This window comes from Hemiscyllium ocellatum, chromosome 9, assembly GCF_020745735.1.
Source record: "Hemiscyllium ocellatum isolate sHemOce1 chromosome 9, sHemOce1.pat.X.cur, whole genome shotgun sequence".
Lineage (NCBI taxonomy): Eukaryota > Metazoa > Chordata > Chondrichthyes > Orectolobiformes > Hemiscylliidae > Hemiscyllium > Hemiscyllium ocellatum.
In genome coordinates this window covers 91,870,486-91,885,160 of record NC_083409.1, presented here as the reverse complement: position 1 = coordinate 91,885,160, position 14,675 = coordinate 91,870,486, and the positions used below count along the sequence as shown (strand labels likewise).

General features: G+C 36.9%; 2 protein-coding genes across 3 annotated transcripts in view; one reads left to right on the top strand and one right to left on the bottom strand.

Moving 5' to 3' along the window:
• Nucleotides 1–2,637, top strand: part of LOC132818538 (uncharacterized) — a 55,862-nt gene extending 53,225 nt beyond the window's left edge. The window contains exons 4-5 of the mRNA XM_060829597.1: nucleotides 1,972–2,499; nucleotides 2,558–2,637. Coding sequence (XP_060685580.1) covers nucleotides 1,972–2,499; nucleotides 2,558–2,637 — 608 coding nt within the window. The remainder of the gene's footprint in view (nucleotides 1–1,971; nucleotides 2,500–2,557) is intronic.
• Nucleotides 2,638–9,547: 6,910 nt separating this feature from the next.
• The window catches only part of LOC132818823 (phospholipid phosphatase-related protein type 5-like), a 135,412-nt gene continuing 130,284 nt past the window's right edge, over nucleotides 9,548–14,675 (bottom strand). For both annotated transcript variants that reach the window (XR_009645028.1, XM_060829941.1), the window contains one exon: nucleotides 9,548–9,837. Coding sequence is in view for 1 of the 2 variants with exons in the window: in XM_060829941.1 (XP_060685924.1) it covers nucleotides 9,811–9,837 (27 nt within the window). In the remaining variant the exon portion in view is untranslated. The remainder of the gene's footprint in view (nucleotides 9,838–14,675) is intronic.

The following is a 14,675-nucleotide window of genomic DNA, read 5'->3' as shown; positions in this document are numbered from 1 at the left end:
TTATAAATTGAGTTGTAGGATTAATTCAAAAAACATTTTGAATAGATACTCCTTCATGTTTTAAAGCATAATAGTTTTGGACTAGCTTCCATTGTGAGGTATGTATATACTTTCATGTTTGTCGTTAGTATGACCTTAAGTTTGGCAACTTCAGAACCCTGACAGAGTACATAAATTTACTGTGCATCTATATGTCAAAATGAAAAAGGGAGCAATGAAAAAGACTGATCTTCTGGCTAGGGCTGGAGATTGCTGAACTTACATCAAAGTCTCCAGCTGCAATTAAGAAGGACAGGAGTATGGGCCAGTTTTAGTTCAAAGTGGAAAAACAAAACTATTGACATCTATTGAAAGTGAATCAAGCTATTTTCTAACCACGTCAAAATGAGTACTATAATCATTCAAATAAAAGTAAGCCTTGTCAGAATCATTGAGCAGAGTTTATATTTTTATAGTCAGCTAATGCAAAAGAAGCAATTCACATATTTTGGCATCCCAGTTGATAATCCAAGATAGACATTCATAAATGTTCCAATTCATTGATAAGTTTAAATTTATTCAGGTTGATGAAAATCAGTGCGAGCTTTGGCCCTTGAAAACAAATCAGTGTATCTCTAAATGAACCAGACTGTTTATTTCTAAATGAAGATCAAACAGCTGCAGCCATAAAAAAGTCACTGATAATAGAAAACTTGAAGGTTATTCATGATTAGTAGTAATTTACATGATTCACAGGGAGTCTTTCACAATTACTGTAATTGTAAACTTTCCCAAGAGCTCAGGGATGTTTTGCTGTGAGAATGCTGTGTATACAATGAAAAGTCATAGGATTTTATCCCTGGTCAGGCTGTAGTTAGCTATCTTTAAGGAGTGACAGTTTGGGCACTACAGTTTGCCTCAATGCTCCAGTTTAGAGTGTGGAAAACAGCCAGGATTCTTGGGACTTGATCGCTTGCTGGTAATCCTTATGTGTGACTATTGGTGAGTAGTGGTTTGGATTTGATGCCATCTTTCCTCCTGACAGAGCATCTGCCATGGCTCACACTTCAATGAGGGGCACTTGTGCAAGGTAATCAAGGCTGTTAATGCCTAAGGAAATTTACCCTAATAAGGTTTGTCTGCCTTACCCCAATGAGCATCAGACTGCTCTTTGTAATGTTCAGAATTGCTTGGTCAAGAAACCTCCTTAATGACGGCCTGTGTTTTGTTAAAAGCAAATTACTGTGGATGCTGGAATCTGAAACCAAAAGAGAAAATGCTGGAAAATCTCAGCAAGTCTGGCAGCATCTGTAAGGAGAGAAAAGAGCTGACGTCAGTTAGACTCGAAACGTCAGCTCTTTTCTCTCCTTAAATATGCTGCCAGATCTGCTGAGATTTTCCAGCATTTTCTCTTTTGGTTTCTGTGTTCTTTTCATTCCAATTCACCCAATTCTTTTACAAATCATACCCAGCAATAGGCTTCTACTTTCCCATTTTCCCAATGTTCAACAACTGAAGTGAGTCCATACTATCAAAAATTTGTATTGTTTTTATTTGCTGATAAACCTTTCCATTGGATCAAGCTCTCTGTACTTTTCTTCTGCCCTTCATCACAACCTACACCTTATCTCACCATTGTATTTACAATGAAATTGGAGCTGAAAAAATTGACAGCATGCCTTGTATTTCTCACAGTATCTGATCTTCTGCTATTAATGCATGTCCTACCATAATTTTACTGTTCTATCACAAATGGAATTCTCGGCTGCCTTAGCCCAAGTCCAGAAGTCCTTAAGTTCTTAAGCCTCTCCACCTCGCCACTTTCTTTATATTTCAAAGTCCTCTCTTTTAGTTATCGCTGTTAGTTTATTTCATCATAGTTTGATATCTGTTTCATTTCTGTGTCATATCAATGAACATTTCAACTCCTTAAAGACATGATATAAATGTAAAAAGTTGTTGCTTATTCATTATGAGATCTTTCCTGTTTAGGTTATTACCTACTGCAACCATGTCAACCACATACACATTTCAAATGCAAAGACCTTGATGTGGAAGCAATTATCATTTCTTCACAATTGTCAAATTCAACACATGGTTCAAGTAAAGAAATTGAGTCGTGTATGAATGAAGAGTATTTCGCTGGCCGGAAAGGTAAACACTCCCCTTTGCAGCAAATCACCTCCAAAGATCTGAATGAGTATGCTACGAATTCTCAGAATACAACTGAACCAATTTCCAGAAAATGTACAACTATACCTTTGGTGAGAAAGCATACAAATGGGCAGCAAAAGAGTGATATTCCAAATGCAACCTGGTCTGTTAACAAGTGTGCAAATCTTCTGGTGCCCATACCAAACCATGTGCATGGTGGCAATGAGCTGAAAGGTCAGGTACAAGTAATGCAGTCAAGATCAACAATTTCTGAGTGTGATGATCAGGAGAATAGCAGCTACTGTAAAAACTCTTCCCAAGCTTGTGAACTGTCAACAGCAAAGGAACTTCTGTTAATTTCGAAAAGTAGACTATCCACCCATTCAAAAATTGAAAGGAAAAATAAACATTCAAAAACCTGCAGTGAAGAAAAGAGACATTGGAAAGAAGAGCCATTTCAAGTCCAAGCTTTATCCAAAAAATCTGTTCACTCAAGAATGTTAAACAAATTTAAAAATGGCATTGCGTGTAGCACAATGGATAAGAAAAAGGATGGCAGTTGTATAAGAGAAAATCTGATCAACAAACAAATCAATGGAAAAAGTATTCCAGATTCGGATAACTCTGCAGTAGGTTTATCTGAAAGTTGTCTTAAAGTATGTTCTTTACAACCGACTCTTGACATGGCAAGAGAGGATATGAATGTGCTGTCGCAAAAATCTGGCTGTGGTAAACATGATCACACAAGTGATTTTCTCCAAAGCTTATCCAAAGAAGGAATGGAATGGAAACGTCAAAATTATCAGCCCGCTACAGTCACCCTGATGGAAGATAAGAATTCATCAGCAGAAGCATCAGAATTTATCACATTGCATGATCAACAGGAGTTTCAAGGAACACAGTCTGTGGTAAACATCTTATTAATTTATAATGCAATATGAAATGTTTCATAAGTTATTTAACTCTCGCCATTGACAAACCACACACCTTAATTTCAGCTTACTGTTTTTCTCTGACCTATGGGGTTAGCCTATATATCTCAGATCTGCCACTCTACTGCCATGACAGAAGTAACAACCCCCTTTTGTATTGTATCATTCTTGAATTCTACGTAACTGGCTGCACTACGTTAGTTAGCTGCAGCACAGAGTGAATGCTGGTTTAATATATGAAGTTTAAGTGCAGCAATCTGCAGGGAATTAATGATATAAAATCTATTAAGGTTCAATTTTGATGCTCAATCACTGAAGTTTTCATATTTCATTTTGTTATACAAGTCTTGCAGATTCAAATGGGAAACATAAGTTAATGTAAGTTATTATATTTCTTTGAGACCACTATCGTGTACAATTTTATCAATAAAATTTGCCACGTTCTGATCAATATCTGGGCAGCATGGTGGCTCAGTGGTTCGCACTGCTGCCTCACAGCACCAGGGACCCAGGTTTGATTTCCACATTGGGCAACTGTCTGTGTGGAATTTGCACATTCTCCCCATGTCTGCATGGATTTCCTCCCATAATCCAAAAGATGTGTGGGGTAGGTGAATTGGCCATTCTGGATATGGGTGGGTAGCTCTTCGGAGGGTCAATGTGGACTTGTTGGGCCAAATGGCCTGTTTCCACACTGTAGGGAATCTAATCTGAATGTTTTGTATTGAACTCACTTAAAGTTGTAGTTGTGTTCTGATAAATCATGACCAAGTGAAACAACTTTAAGCAGGTGGTAATTTTCCATCAAAAATAAAAGTTGAATGCTGTAATGTTAGTGCGATAGTTGGGTGCTGTAAAATCTTCCTTGCCAGAAAAGTAAAACACATTAAAACATTATACCTGTAAGTTAAAATATTTTATATTGCTAAATTCATATTGGTAAATTAACTAACTTCCAAAATATAAAAATAAAAAGTGAACTCTTTCTATATTCCAACTAGTCATCACCTCTTCATCAGATTGATGCTCTTGCTTTCTGACTCTCACTTTGTCCAACTCTCTCTCTTAGACTGTCTGACTGCTTCCCCGTTGACCTTCACCGTTGCCATTTCAATTCCCAAACACTCACTGTGAGCAAGTGCTTCGGAGAGGTACACGACAGAGAGAGAAAGCAAGTGAGGGAGTGTGATGTGCTTAGAGTGAAATGAAGTGTGGAATGGACAGGGATCGAGGAGAAACCTGTATGGAGGAGAACCAAGGGGGAAATTATTGAGCAGGAGGGTCAGCAGGCCAGCAGAAAACAGTGAGTGGGAGAGTGTGTTGAGGAACAGGAAAGGCCACTCTAAACTGGCGCCAATCTGATCTGGGACCAGATCTTTGCAATGCGAGTCATTGGGACAATGGTGGTAATGAGGTGCAATGAAATAAAAGTGTAAATTGTGAAAAAAAAGCAGAGAAACAGACTTTAAAAATAAATTACTTTAAAACCAAACAACAATAAGTGGGGCAAATCAAAGCAAAAGCTTACTATATTTAGTTTTCATAAATATGCCACATAGGTGAAACAAACTTGGCATGTGTTTCAAATATAAGTCATCTTAGGTAAGAAGCTGATGAGCTAAAAAGGGATCACATATGTGTTGTATTCTTTTTATGACTTTTTAATCTGAAATCAAGTACTGGATGAACAGACATATCCTCTGCGTAGATATTGGAAAGATAGACACCGTTGTTTTTAGTCCCACTTCAAGCTATCAACTTCATCCATGTTCCCAGCCACATTCTCATTCTAAGCCAGTCTGTTTGCAATCTTGGTATCATACTTGGGCGACTGTCTGTTTGGAGTTTGCACATTCTCTTGGTATCTGTGTGAGTTTCCTCCAAGTGCTCCGGTTTCCTCTGAGAGAGAGAGTTGGACAAAGGGAGAGTCAAAGAGAGAGTTGATCTGTGGAAGAGGCGATGAGTGGGTGGAACGTAGAAAGTTAGTGCTCATTCCTTTTTTTCTATTTTTAGATGTGCGGCTTAGGTGGATTGTAGTGTCCAGGGGTTTGCAAGCTAGGTGAATTGGCCATGTTCAATGTACGATCGTGGGGATAGGTTAGGGTGCTGTGTGGGATGCTCTTTGGAACGTCAGTGTGGACTCCGTGGGCCAAAATACCTCTTTCAACACTGTAAGGATTCTATAATTTTCCCTAATCCCGCGACAAGCTTCCAACCTCACTACTGCTGCCTATTTAATTCTCAATTACAGCAGCCAACTGTGCTGCTGTCTCTGCTCATCTGGTGTGGAAGTCTTTTATTGATGCCTTGATTACTTGACTTGACTGTTCCAATGTACTTTTGATTGTACTTGTCCCGGTCTTAACTCATTGCCCTACCACCCCTTTGCATACTGACCTACACTGACTTTTGATCAAGCAGCATTTTGAGTTTAAAATTCTCATCCCTGTTTTCAGATCCCTTCATGTATTTGTCCCTTCTACCTCTTTAATTTCCTCTAGATAAAGAACCTTCCAAAATATCAGCTCCCTTTCAATCCTGGCCCCTTGTGAATTCTGATTATAATTGCTCCACCACTAGTGGATATAGAGTCATAGAGATGTACAGAATGAAAACAGACCCTTCGGTCTAACTGGTCCATACCAACCAGATATCCTAACTTAATCTAGTCCCATTTTCCAACACTTGGCCCATACCCCTCTAAACCCTTCCTATTCACATACTCATCCAAATGACTTTTAAATGTTGTAATTGTACCAACCTCTACCACTTTCTCTGACAGCTCATTCCATACACGCACCACCCTCTGCGTGAAAAAGTTGCCCTTACACTTAAATCTTTCCCCTCTCACCCTAAACCTAAGTCCTCTAGTTCTGGACTCCCCCACCCCAGGGAAAATACCTTGTCTATTTATCCTATCCATGCCCCTCATGATTTTGTAAACCTCCATAAGGTCACCCCTCAGCCTCCAATGCTCGCAGGACAATAGCCCTAGCCCATTCAGCCTCTCCCTATAGCTCAAATCCTCCAACCCTGACAACATCCTTGTAAATCATTTCTGAAACCTTTCAAATTCCACATCTTTCCGATAGAAAGGAGACCAGAATTGCATGCAGTATTCCAAAAGTGGCCTAACCAATGTCCTGTCTAGCTGCAACATGACCTCCTAACTCCGATGCTCACTACTCTGACCAATAATGGAAAGCAAACCAGATGCATTCTTCACTATCCTATCTATCTGCAACTCTACTTTCAAGAATGCCTTCAGTAGCCTCCTCCCAAGGATTTAAAATTTTCTCCTTAGACCCCTGTGCCTTTCTTGCTCCATTAATCAAGTTCTTCAAAGTCCTCTCTTTGACCAAACTTTTGTTCATCTGACTTAATATCTCTATATGTGATTTATTATCATGCTTTGTTTCATAATGCTCCTTGGAATGTTTCATTATGTTGACAATGCTATATTAATATAAGATGTTGTAGTGATAACTTAGATCTTTGGTGCCATGTTTAATAGTTAATGCCTATGCTTATATTTTGAAAAGGGTGAGCCGTTGATTTCATTGATCATAGACTTTGAGTTTCTTTTCATGAGTTTCCCCAAGCACTTTTCTTTTCATTTCAGATTTCTAGCATCCACAACATATTGTTTTTAATAGAATACAGCACAATGTTTATCACGGTCTGTACAAATTGTAACTGTACAATCAGCTGGCTTCCTTCTAATTGTTAAGTGACCTGATTTTTGCACTGACAGCAGCACTTTCTTTTATCCCTTTTTACAAACAGGCTACAGGAGTTGTTCTTCCAGCATTCCGCCAGTATCCTTTCCAAAAAACACTCCAGCGAAATAAGCTTCAAAGTCAAGCAAAGTGGCTCCAAGTAATGCACATTAAAGTTCAGTTTATTAATTTGTATCAAAAGTTTAAAAGCATATTTATATCATGATTTAAAGCAATTTTGTCCAGCTTTTAAATTAAAACTTTATATTACGTATTATTTTGTTTCAGATTTTTGTTGAAATACTTTTCTTATTTGGCAATAAATTAAAAAGAAGTTAATTTACAAATAACAAAGAATGAGAGGAAAAAAAAAATGCATGTATCCATGTACACAAGAGAACCAGATTAGTTGAACTTGAGAACCATGGAAAATGCACTTTCACAATGTCTGTTAAAAGTATTCTTTCATAAAATTTGACTTATATTTAGATACAAGTAAGGTCAGAATATAGTATTCATTCAACATTACATTAGAATTTTATAAATCTTTGTTAAGTGTATAAATACAGAAAGTAATGCAACATTGCTCTTTGATTGCCAATATGGAAGATTTATAGTTAATTTAATATTTAAATATTGCATTTTTATCTTGCAGGAAAATAATTCCATTAAAATGTACCATTGCACTTCACGCACATCAGATGAGCAGTCAGTTCAAAACATAGCAGAGATGGCACCGTCTGAAAATCATATCACTACGGCTCAATTATTGCACACTATCAGATACGGAATGCATCAAAATGAGGACATAATCCAAATAAACAGGTTATTCTTTTATCTATTTCAAACATTAGTCCATGTATACAAATCTGAAGACTAACTAGATTATCAATATGGCTGACATATTTTGTTATCAAACTTTTATTATATTTGTAGCCTTTTAAAGGAAAACCACAGAACGAAAGGAATGAACAGCAAACATCTCGAAGAAGCCTTAATCCTGTACTCATGAAAGACAAAGGAAATGCATTAAGCTGTAAACAGATAACTTGTGAAAAGAAATGTTGTAAAATTTCAATTTTCTTTTCATAAACAGTTTGATAATTCCATTTCATTATACCAGTTATTTTTAAAATTTCCCAATGATAGGATGGCTTATGTGTGTATTTGTGTGTTTTACTAAGTGACATGTGACATCAATATTAATACAAAGGAAGATGAACAACATTAAACAATGCAGACTTTACCTACGAATTTGGGAGGGATATAAGTTTTACAAAAAACTTTGCAATTATTATGCATTACTAATCTGCTTTGTAACTCCTGTTTCACCTGTTCTTTTTTGAATAGAATCCTGCTTTACTGTCCTTAGAGTGTGCTGGATTGATTTGTCTTATCAGCATCTGCATTGATTTCTTTGTTTTACCTTCTTAGAATTACTGTCAAATGAACTACACAGAAATAAATAAAATCTTCACCAATTATCACGATTGTAACTTTGAGAATAACAGTCATCAAGATGGTGAAGCCCATGAAAATATAATGAACTCCAACATAACTTGAAAATGTACATGTATTTCAGTTCTGCTGGTAAATTAGAATTCAGTGTAATTGGTTTTTGGAATACTTACTACCTGTACTGTATTTGTATTATAATTTTATAAATACTTTTAAAAAGGTACCAAGTCATATAAACCATGGTTAAAGGATAGTGCATTATTATAGATCAACAAAGTACCGATTGTTCTCTTCACTTCCAAACAAATGTTTAGTTATCTTTCCAAATGTTTTGATGGAACGCTTGTCCATTGCTAATGTGACCAGCAATCTTTTGTCAGTCTAGATGATGAGTGTCACTGGAAAATATAATGGGGTGGAGCAGGTCAAACTTGTGCCTGAACTTACTATTTTCTAATGCTCACACACCAACATCAGTTGGAATATGTCACTATACAGTAATCACAACTCAGAATCTTTTGCTCGTTTCCCTCTTCACCACAAATCCCACCAGCGATGCTTAAGATTAACTTCTTTATCACTGCCTCAGTTATCATCAGGGATCAATGCAGCAATCTGTCAAACATCACCCAGTTCATTACTTACTAGATCTTGAGGGAGTTCATATTATGACTTTTGAATGGTCATATATTCAATAGCTGGGGAAATACCAGGAAGAAATTTAAATGGAATTGGTTATCAATGCATGGTGTTGAACATTGTTCAGAGAACATATTGAAAGCAAAATGTAACAAAATCAGAATGTTACTGTTATAATTGTTTCAGATAGCAAAGCAATTTTTCTTGTACATACATTATGCTATTTATAAAATTGTATTTACTATAAAATTGGATGAATAATTACAATCTTATTTAAGTTTTAATGGGATAGAAGAGAAGCTGATTGAATTTCCCTTTTGGTAAAATTAATAAGGCAGTATCTTGCACTGAATTGTACAGTTAAAAAAAATTCCAACGTAATTGCAGAATTAAAGTAAAGCATTATTGTGTTGTTCAGCTTTGAATTACTTTAGCATACTCATAGTGACAGAAATAAAATTTACTAACAGCCATAAGGACAAAGAAAATGATAACTATATAAATCACAATGCTTTTCATGCAGTATTGCTTAACAAATATTCATTATTTCTTGCAGCACAAAGAATACAAAATAGGCATTTCTTTCAAAAAGATTCCTGTATATATTGTTTATCTTTAAAAAAGCATCGATTGCACCTGAAAGTTTAGATTAGCTTATGCGTTGGAACATTAATCTGTGCAAGGAAAAAGAGAGACACAGAAAACGCCAAATGTACACTTTCTGTCCCTTCAATATGATGCAATGTGCTTCAATTATTACAAATGTCCTGTTTAGCTACCAAAATCACTTTTATCTTGTGAACGAATAACCAGTATGGTGAATGTGTCATACTAAGTGAGACTGTATCTTGGATTTCATCCCAAATGTGACCACTGAAAGGTAAATAATGAAGATGCCCAATGTGCAGACCAAGCTTGTGTTTAGAAGATCATGTGACTTCTGCAAAGGAATGATTCTGAAAAATAGAAAATGGTGGACATTTAATTCCATTAACTCTGAATACAATGAACACATGTTGCATCGGTAGCAATCAAATGGAGTCATAGAGTCATACAGCCCAGAAACACAACCTTTGGTCCATCTTGCCTGCACCAACCAGACATCCCAATCTGACCTAGTCCCATTTACCAGCATTTGGCCCATATCCTGCTCAACCATTCCTATCTATATACATATCCAGATGCCTTCTAAATGTTGTAATTGTACCAGCCTCCACCACTTCATCTGGCAGCTCATTCCATACACTCAACACCCTCTGCGTGAAAAAGTTACCCCTCGGCTCCTTTTTAAATCTTTCCCTTGTCTATGTCCTCTAGTTTTGGACTCACCCACCCCAGGGAAAAAGACTTTGGCTATTCACCCTATCATGCCCCTCAGGATTTTATAAACCACAATACATAAACTTCTAATTCTTCCATTTAACCTGCTTGCAATTTTTCAAAAAAATATGTCTGCAGCATCACCTTTCAGAACATACTATTTAAATGTTGATATAAATGAATCTATCTTGGAGGCTGGGTTCATTAAATGAGTAACTTAATTTGATAGATGTAGTTATAAATTGCAATCAACATGTAGCATTAGATAACATTGTTACAATTTAACCTGTTGATTTAAACAATGAAAATAAATCAAATCTGTTAAAATCACAAAGTTCTGATGAATGAACAGTATTAATCAATTTGTTAAAAATACTGCATCACAATTGCATCCCTGATTATGGGAATATCACATAATATCTGTTTGCAACTGTACAATTTCCAGAATTGCAACATTTCACACATATTGCATTGGCATGAAAATGCAGTCTGGAGAATATTTATGTATTACATAGTTCTAAAATGAGGACTTCAGATGGTCAAAATAAATTGTAAATTAGGTAGCAGATTCCAAGTTTCCATTTCTTTGTAGGAATGCACCATAGATAGAGATTGCACAACAGTTTTCAAGCCACTCAATACCAAACAGTAAATCAAATAATTATGATAGATTACCAACCAAAGAACAATTCTATTCAGTAGGGTGTTCTTAGTCTTTTTCATAGAAAAATGGATGATCAAAGGAGCAAAGAATGTAGAAGCAGAAGTAGGCCATTTGATCCATTGAGTCAACGACATCTACATAACAGTTTGAAATCCTTATTAATTAAATATCTGTCTTGCTGAGTCTTCAATATACTTAACAATGCGGCTTGATACCCCCAGTGAAAACTGACTCAGCTTCTATTGAGTTCACTTCATCTACATAATAGTTTCTCACAATGTTTGAATTCCTTATAAATTGAAAATCTGTCAGTCTCAGCCTTGAATATATTTAACAACCTAGCTCGACACCCCCTGTCAGAACTGACTCAGCGTTTTATTGACAAATTGCAACATTACTCGAATATTTGAAGGCTGCAATTAAATTACATTAATGTGATGTACACTATGGGATTTCTGTATGTATATAAATGTTATTTATTATAATTTTGGGTTTCTGGGTTTTGTGTTGGTAACAAAAGCGTTTTCTATGTGTTAGGTGGACTTGTAAGTAATTCTGTAACCGTGGGTGATTTATTTTAAAGCTGTTTTGAAGTCTGGCTTTAGAGCTAATATGTTTTGTGCACAACTGTTGGAATTTTATTTGTTAGATTGTTTTACAGACCAGAAAGTTAAAGGGCTTCAAGGTTCGTTAGAGATTTCTGGAATGTTTTTGTTTTAAGCTTAGGGGAAACACCCAAATCTTAAAGAGGGAGATTTTATGTAGACTTGTGAAATCCTTATAATAGTGTGATTGTATAGGTCCATGATTTTGAAAAGGGCAAGATATGTCATGAACTAGTTTACCTTAGAGTGCGAAACTCCATGCTGATCATGTTCCCAAATTAAACTAGTTCCACCTTCCTGCATTTGGCCCATATCCCTCCAAAACATTCCTAATCGTGTACTTATTCAAATGTCATTTAAACATTGTAATTGTATCTTCATCCATCACTTCCGCTGGCAGTTCTTTCCACACACGAACCACTTTATGTTTAAAAAAAAAAGTTGCCCTTCATGTCTTTTTTAAGCCTTCCTCCTTTCACTTTAAAAAAAGCCCCCCAGTTTTGAAGTAGCGCAGTAGGCCAGGCAGCATCCGAGGAGCAGAAGAATCGACGTTTCGGGCATAAGCCCTTCTTCAGGAAAGGGCTTCCTGAAGAAGGGCTTATGCCCGAAATGTCGATTCTCCTGCTCCTCGGATGTTGCCTGGGCTGCTGCGCTTTTCCAGCACCACACTTTTCAACTCTGGTCTCCAGCATCTGCAGTCCTCACTTTCTCTAGTTTTGAACTAGCCCACCTTAAGGAAAAGACCTTTGTTATTCACCTTTCACGATTTCATAAATTTCTATATGGTCACCTATCAACCTCATATGCTTCAATGAAAAATGTCCCAGTCCATCCAGCCTATTTTTGAAACTCAAATCCTCCATTCCCAGCAACATCCTTGTAATTTTTTCTGAACTCTCTCTAGTTTAATAATACCCTTCCTCTAACAGGGCAACCAGAACTGCACACAGTATTCCAGAAGAGGCCTCAACATAATGTCCCAAATCCAATACCCCAAGGTCTAAGCAAGGAAGGCAAGCATGCTAAATGCCTTCTTAACCATCTTCTTACCTGTGACATAAATTTCAAAGAATAATGTACCTGAACCCCTATAAGTCCTACCCTTGGTTGTTTTTGCAAAATGGAAGATGTCACATTTATCCAAATTAAACTCCATCTGCCACTCCTCAGCCTGTTGACCCAAGTCAAGTTTTTTCTTGTAATTCACTGTTTACTATACCACCACATTTGGTGTCATCCACAAACTTACTAACCATGCCTCCAATATTCTCATCCAAATCATGTATATAAATGATGAACAAAAGTGGATCCAGTACTGTTCATTGTGGAACACCACCAGTCACGACCATGAAGTCTGAAAAACAACCCTTCCTGTCTATTACTATCAAGCCAATTTTGTATCCAATTAGCAAGCTCACCCTGAATCCTGTGTAATCTAACTTTACTAATCAGTCTACCATGCAGATTTTTTATCAAAGGATTTACTAAAATCCAAGTAAATGATGTCTACTGCTCTGCTCTCATCAAAGTTTTTGCTTACTGCCTCAAAATATTCAATTACGTTTTTGAGACAATTTCTCTCGCACAAAACCATGCTGACTATACCTAATCATTCATTGCCTGTCCAAATGCATGTAAACCCTACCTTTCAGAATCACCTCCAACAACGTGCCCACCACTGATGTCAGACTCACATGTCTACAGTTCCCAGGCTTCTCCTTACTGCCTTTTTCAAAATAAAGGCACAACATTAGCCACTTTCCAGCATCTCACTTGTGGTTATAGATGATACAAATGTTACTGATAGGGGCCCCACAATTCCTCCCCATAGTATTCTGGAATATACTTGATTGTATCCTGGAGATTTATCCACCTTTATGTTTTCTAAGACCTTTAACACTTCCTCTTCTATAATGTGAACTATAATTAGCATTATATGACACCAGAAATGTTGGATAAAACCTTGAAGAAGTTACTTAAAACTGAATACATAAAAGCAGCTATGTGATAGCTTACTCTTGGAGCTATCTGTAGTTCCAGACTAAAATTTGAAGTTATAAGTGACTTAACCCTACTGAGACACAGGGACTTTGGTGTGAGTGCTGTTTGAGTTCTGTTTTTGTTATGTAACCAGGGTTGCACTTTCGGTACCAGACAAAAGCTGTTTTATTTTCTTTCGATTTAATTTTGGAATTAATGTGATTATTCTTGTACTGTGTTTAAAAATATTTGAATTTATATTATAAATAGATGGTTTGGTTTATTCTAGGTTATCTTCACTTGTTTTATTAATAAACTTCTATTTGTTCGAAGTCAGCAGCATTTGAGGGACCACTTCGTTAAAACCAAGACAATTCAAAACATGATGTATCAAGCCAGATTCCTCTCTAGAATCTGACATGTCTGGTAAAAATATCGGCTGAGATCAGACTACTAGCCAGGCCTCTTATAACCTGAACAGGTGAAATTGGCAGCTTCCCCCACAATTGAGGATGACTTATCTTCACGGGATGACTGTTAAGTCCATTGGATGATCTGCAAATTCTGGCACATTTAGGATAGATGGCACATGATGGGTTAAGATGAAGTAAATTGGAAGAATATTCTTCAGCATCAACAATTACATTAACTTGGGCTGAATGAGTTTTCTCTGCGCAGTAAATAGTAATTGCAGTAACTTAGGCTGGAATTGTACATTGGGAACATGTGGAGATTCTGATGAGCTGACTCAATGTCCCAACTCCTACCCAACAGCACCCTGACTTCTCCCAATAGGCCACTGCCTGACTCAACCCCCAACTCAGTAGTAATGTTCTTCAACAAAACCCTTGATCAATTCAACTCATTCCAAATTTCCCATCGTCCCAAAATAACTCCTCCTACTATACTCACCCTGATATTCCACCAATTCACCCTAATCCAATTTGACCCTTTGACCAAAACTAAGCACATCTACTTAGCTAATATTCTAATGCATTAGCTACCCTCAACCACATGGCACCTTAACTCCACATTCGCACAGCACCCTACACCCTCACCCCTACCCCCTCACCCAGGCTGGTACCCTACTGCCTCTCACCAACTTACCATCTTACTTCTCTTGTCCACTTCAGTAATGCCTTATCAGCTTCAACTATCTGCTATCCTATTGTGGCCAGACAGGCCATTCAAAATGATGAATTTATGAAAATGGGCAATGAGGCAT